General features: G+C 37.5%; 1 protein-coding gene across 1 annotated transcript; it reads left to right on the top strand.

Annotated features, from left to right (window-relative positions):
• The first annotated feature begins 317 nt into the window (after window positions 1-317).
• Window positions 318-1,082, top strand: LOC121874524 (probable inactive receptor kinase At1g48480). Its single transcript, XM_042378674.1, has one exon. It carries the CDS (start codon window positions 318-320, stop codon window positions 1,080-1,082), a length of 765 nt encoding a protein of 254 aa, XP_042234608.1.
• Window positions 1,083-6,352: the final 5,270 nt, after the last annotated feature.

Raw genomic sequence — 6,352 nt, 5'->3', positions numbered from 1 at the left:
GGCACATCTTCACTACACATCTTCACTACATTATTAGGCACCTCTTCACTACACTATCAGGCACATCTTCACTACACTATTAGGCACCTCTTCACTACACTATCAGGCACATCTTCACTACACCTACTTCACTACACTATGAGGTACATCTTCACTACACATCTTCACTACACTATGAGGCACCTCTTACTTCATTATCAGGCACCTCTTCACTTCATTGCACAACAACTATCACTTCAGCGCCTCAAAAACGCATCTAACCCCCAAATAATAATTTGATGTCCTGGAGAAGGCTGAGTCGATACAGATAATTAAAAATGGCTTGCCGAAAAACAGAAAACTTCCAAGATTGGGTGTGTGAGCTTCTCCCTGAGGACGTGACTGACCTCCTACAAGACGGAGCGGAAATTCTTGGGGAGGGAGCGCACGCAATTGCTTACCTTGTCAAATGGGGAAATGATGTAGCTGTTTTGAAAAAGGCAGTGTCACCATCAGCCAAAAAATTCTTCAAGGATGAGGCTGCCAAGATGTATGCCCTCGATGGTGCTGGGGGGATTCCTAAGGTACTTGGGTACTGTCCAAAACCTCCAGCGATCCTCCAGTCCTTCAGGGGTAAGCTCACACTCAACCACCTTCTCTCTGAAGATAACCTGATCTGCCAATATGACCTTATACAACTGGGGCTCCTCCTTGGTGAGAAAATCCTTGAGATGAACACGAAAGGTCTAGCACACAATGACATCAAGGAGGATAACATAATGATCCAAGGGCCCTCATCCCGGCCAGAGGTCAGCCTCATTGACCTCGGTCTGGCCTGTGAGATCGGTAAGTCTTGTAAAGTCAGCGCTGATTGCCTACACGAGGACTTCCCCTGGATGGCCCCTGAAGTCTGCCGTGGGTTTAGGACCACCAAGAATTCAGATACATATTCTTTCGGGTTTGTCCTGATGGAATTGATCAAGGAGGCCCCAGGGGACCATCCAGAGGTCACAAAACTCGCCAAGAAGGCCATGACCAAGCGCCGCACTGACCGGCCATCACTACCACACCTCCTCCGAGAATTCCGAGAAATCATCAGTTGAAGAAAAAATTTTAGGCCCCAAGCTATAAAGCACACACTATCTCTCACCTTCCCACAGCGTATCTGAACGAAACGAAAAACAAAACTCAAACGACAGGTAAACCTTGCATCCGATTCCTTGTCCGCCTGACTTCAACATTCCCCTAACTCAAACCTTCAACAGCACAACCTTGGACTTTTTTTCATAAGATGGCAGATCAATGGGTAAGGAAAACGCTTAAATTCACGATGTTAATTATATTTTTAAATAAATTGGGACCAAAACTCTACAAAATAAGGGTTAAAGTTGCTAAAACATCACGTGACTGAGAAAACTAGTTATTTATGATAGGATTGAAGGTCTAAATCGTTCCTAACTCATCACAAGCCATCAGAAAAATCTAGTCTGCATGTCTAGGTACAGATTGATTGATACGTTTATTGAGATACAAAAAACATTAGTACATCTCAAAGGGATGAAGTGACATAAGTCATCCCCACCCCAATCCAGGAATGTCCCTCTCAGGTCTCACATAAATCCCTAATATTTCATATAATTATCATCTATTTTCCTATTTCTATACATCCACTCTATTTGCATGGGGACATTATTTATATGGGCATTTCTATATACATTAAGCAATGGGCATTCCAGTATATAATGTGGCAGGGTATGGGATCTGGGTGTTTCTACAAACTCTACATTCTTTATCCTGTTCACTTCTCTCAGCTCCAAGTTCCCAATAATATTTATATCCTAATCTTAACCTCATATACACTGAATCTTTCCACCTACTCCCATCTTTCCCATACGTAAATTTTGTGTTCATGAGAACATGATGGTAATATTTCATTGTTTCCCTTTTCTCGTATATTTCATTCCTTTTGAAATTATCTTCTATTGATTGTATTTTCCGTAATTTGCTCCTTAATTGTTTCAAGGTTTTAGTACATATTATGTCGATCTCGGCCTTTTCCGTGGCTCTTTTTGCTATTATATTTACTGCTTCATTAAGACCAATCCCCACATGTGAAGGGACCCATACAAATTGAACATTATGGCCATTTTTCCTTATTGTATTTACTAATTTTCTACATGAACCAATAATGTGTTCAAAGACTGGACTCCCACTGTTCAAAGAATCCAAAGCTGCCCTACTATCAACAAAAAAATATGCATCTTTATACACATTTACAACATTTTCCAACCATACTAAGATTGCATATAACTCAGCTTGTGTTGATGAAATAAAACTGCTCAACCGAAGTCCAATTTTGATGTCATCATTCTCTTGTTCTGTGTACTGTCTTATAAGGATCCCGCACCCTGCCCTGCCACTTGACATAACTGAACCGTCACAATATACATGCAATGTGTTTATTTTAGGCAAATTACTAATCTTATTCCCATGTACAGCCCTTAACTGTCCTGGTTCATGTAATAATTTCTTCATTGTAAGAGGCACTATGTCTAACTCTACTTCTCGTTCTTCCCAGGGTGGATTCTTACAACTCTTCTGAACAGCTGTACACCAGTCTGCCAGATTATATTTTTTAATAATATTTACTAATCCATTCATGCATCCTCCCTTGCCTTGCCTACAGAAGGTCCGTTTACCTTTTAAACCATCATTTATATCTTGTACAAATTTACCCCCACTGTTCCCTCTCATTAATCGAACTGCTGCAACTGTATTAATTTCATTGACCCTCTGTGAAATGCTCTGTAACCATAGTTCCATTTTCATTATCTCAATCATTGCATCCTTTTGACACCCTAAAATTATTCTCATTGCTTCATTTTGCATGATCTCAAGCTCCTGTAGCCTTCCTTCAGCAGTACAAGAGAGGACATAGTCTATAAGTGATCTGATGGTAGAAATATACATCATTCTCAGTATGGGTACCCCAGCACCTTTACCACAACATGCTAGAGCCTTCAAGGGCTGTAATCTTGCTCTACATTGAGTGAGGACATGATGTATTTCTGCCTCTTTACTTTCACTAGTAAAGCCAATATATATTCCTAAATATTTATACATTGACAATTTCTCAAAAAAATTTCCATTTAGAAAAACGGATTCAGTTCCTCTTCCTTTACATTCACACTTGGTTTTATCTTCATTGATAACTAAGCCCATCTTTTGAGAAAGAACACTAAAATTATTTAATGCAATCTGCAAATTTTTGACAGAGTTTCCTTGAAATATGATGTCATCTGCATAAATGATGGTTACAACTCCTGTGGGATATTTGTGTCAGGCTATCTTGTTCATTAACACATTAAATAACATTGGGCTCAATACTCCCCCTAGTTCAAGTGCTCTTTCCTCAGACAAACATCCCTGATACCATACACAGGCTCTCCTTCCATGCAAGTAGTCACCTATCCAGTGTAACAACTCCCCTGATACCCCTAGAGCAGCCAGTTCATTCATAACTACTTCACTGTGAGCTTTATCAAATGCTCCTTGTAAATCCACAAAACTCTACATCTGTCTGCATCATTTGATAAACATTTTATAACACAGTCTGAAGTACATTTCCCTTCCAAAAAACCAAATAAATTACAAGATAGATTTTCCCCCACAATATATACAAGCCCATGTAATAATATTCTCTCCATCATCTTGCAAAAACAAAATGTTAAAGACACTGGCCTGTATCCACCAGTTGCCTTAGGGACAGGGATAACTATCACTTTCTTCCATTCTGTTGGTAATCTACCCTCTGTATAGCTCATGTTGAATAAATCTAATAATGGACTATTTTCCATACTAACTAAGCAGTTCCAAATTTCCTAAGTCACACAGTCTTCACCTGGTGCTGTAGATTTTCTTTTTTTAACAGCATTTAATAACTCATCTTGAGTCTAAAAATCTAAATACTTATGGGAGTCAGAGAAGTAAATTTGACCCAACTAATCTATCTAAAACAAAGAAATATATCTGTGGTGATGATGGATGGTGTTATATGTAGTGATGATGGATGGTGTATGTAGTGATAATGATTGGTGTTATATGTAGTGATGGTGGATGGTGTTATATGTAGTGATGGTGGATGGTGTTATATGTAGTGATGATGGATGGTGTTATATGTAGTGATGATGATTGGTGTTATATGTAGTGATGATGGATGGTGTATGTAGTGATGATGATTGGTGTTATATGTAGTGATGATGATTGGTGTTATATGTAGTGATGATGGATGGTGTTATATGTAGTGATGATGGATGGTGTTATATGTAGTGATGATGATTGGTATTATATGTAGTGATGATGGATGGTGTTATATGTAGTGATGATGGATGGTGTTATATGTAGTGATGATGGATGGTGTTATATGTAGTGATGATGATTGGTGTTATATGTAGTGATGATGATTGGTGTTATATGTAGTGATGATGGATGGTGTTATATGTAGTGATGATGATTGGTGTTATATGTAGTGATGATGACTGGTGTTATATGTAGTGATGATGGATGGTGTAATATGTAGTGATGATGATTGGTGTTATATGTAGTGATGATGGATGGTGTTATATGTAGTGATGATGGATAGTGTTATATGTAGTGATGATGGGTGGTGTTATATGTAGTGATGATGGATGGTGTTATATGTAGTGATGATGATTGGTGTTATATGTAGTGATGATGGATGGTGTTATATGTAGTGATGATGGATGGTGTTATATGTAGTATGATGATTGGTGTTATATGTAGGTGATGATGATTGCGTTATATGGAAGATGATGGATGGTGTTATATGTAGTAGAGATGACGATTGGTGTTATATGTAGTGATGATGGATGGTGTTATATGTAGATGATGGATGGTGTTATATATAGTGATGATGGGAAAAGGCGTAGTGATGATGATTGGTGTATGAAGAATATGGATGGTGTTTATGTAGTGATGATGATTGGTGTTATATGGAGATGATGATTGGTGTATGTAGTGATGATGGATGGTGTTATATGTAGATGATGATTGGAAGTTATATGTAGTGATGATGATTGGTGTTATATGTAGTGATGATGATTGGTGTATGTAGTGATGATGGATGGTGTTATATGTAGTGATGATGATTGGTGTTATATGTAGTGATGATGATTGGTGTTATATGTAGTGATTATGATTGGTGTTATATGTAGTGATGATGATTGGTGTTATATGTAGTGATGATGGATGGTGTTATATGTAGTGATGATGATTGGTGTTATATGTAGTGATGATGGATGGTGTTATATGTAGTGATGATGGATGGTGTTATATGTAGTGATGATGGATGGTGTTATATGTAGTGATGATGGATGGTGTTATATGTAGTGATGGTGGATGGTGTTATATGTAGTGATGATGATTGGAGTTATATGTAGTGATGATGGATGGTGTTATATGTAGTGATGGATGAATATGTTTAAGTGGTGTAGTGATGATGGATGGTGTTATATTTAGTGATGATTGATGATGTTATATATAGTGATGATGGATGATGTTATATATAGTGATGATGGGTGGTGTTATATAGTGATGATGGATGGTGTTATATGTAGTGATGATGGGTGGTGTTATATGTAGTGATTATGGATGGTGTTATATGTAGTGATGATGGATGGTATTATATGTAGTGATGATGGATGATGTTATATATAGTGATGATGTATGGTGTTATATGTAGCAGATGATGATTTGAAGTTATATGTAGTGATGATGGATGGTGTTATATGTAGTGATGGGATGATTACAGGTTATATGTAGTGATGATGGATGGAAGTGGTAAAGGTGTTATAGTGATGATGGGTGGTGTTATATGTAGTGATGATGTTTGGTGTTATATGTAGTGATGATGATTGGTGTTATATGTAGTGATGATGATTGGTGTTATATGTAGTGCTGATGATTGGTATTATATGTAGTGATGATGGATGGTGTTATATGTAGTGATGATGATTGGTGTTATATGTAGTGATGATGATTGGTGTTATATGTAGTGATTATGATTGGTGTTATATGTAGTGATGATGATTGGTGTATGTAGTGATGATGATTGGTGTTATATGTAGTGATGATGGATGGTGTTATATGTAGTGATGATGGATGGTGTTATATGTAGTGATGATGGATGGTGTATGTAGTGATGATGATTGGTGTATGTAGTGATGATGATTGGTGTTATATGTAGTGATGATGATTGGTGTTATATGTAGTGATGATGATTGGTGTTATATGTAGTGATGATGGATGGTGTTATATGTAGTGATGATGGATGTGTTATATGTAGTGATGATGG

Source organism: Homarus americanus, unplaced genomic scaffold (genome assembly GCF_018991925.1).
Source record: "Homarus americanus isolate GMGI-L3 unplaced genomic scaffold, GMGI_Hamer_2.0 scaffold14197, whole genome shotgun sequence".
Taxonomy (NCBI): domain Eukaryota; kingdom Metazoa; phylum Arthropoda; class Malacostraca; order Decapoda; family Nephropidae; genus Homarus; species Homarus americanus.
The sequence above is the reverse complement of the archived record's forward strand: the minus strand, read 5'-3'. Positions and strand labels throughout refer to the sequence as shown.

Bases quoted from the DNA above. Each gene is read 5' to 3' on its own strand.
- LOC121874524 (XM_042378674.1), top strand. From the start codon at position 318: ATGGCTTGCCGAAAAACAGAAAACTTCCAAGATTGGGTGTGTGAGCTT.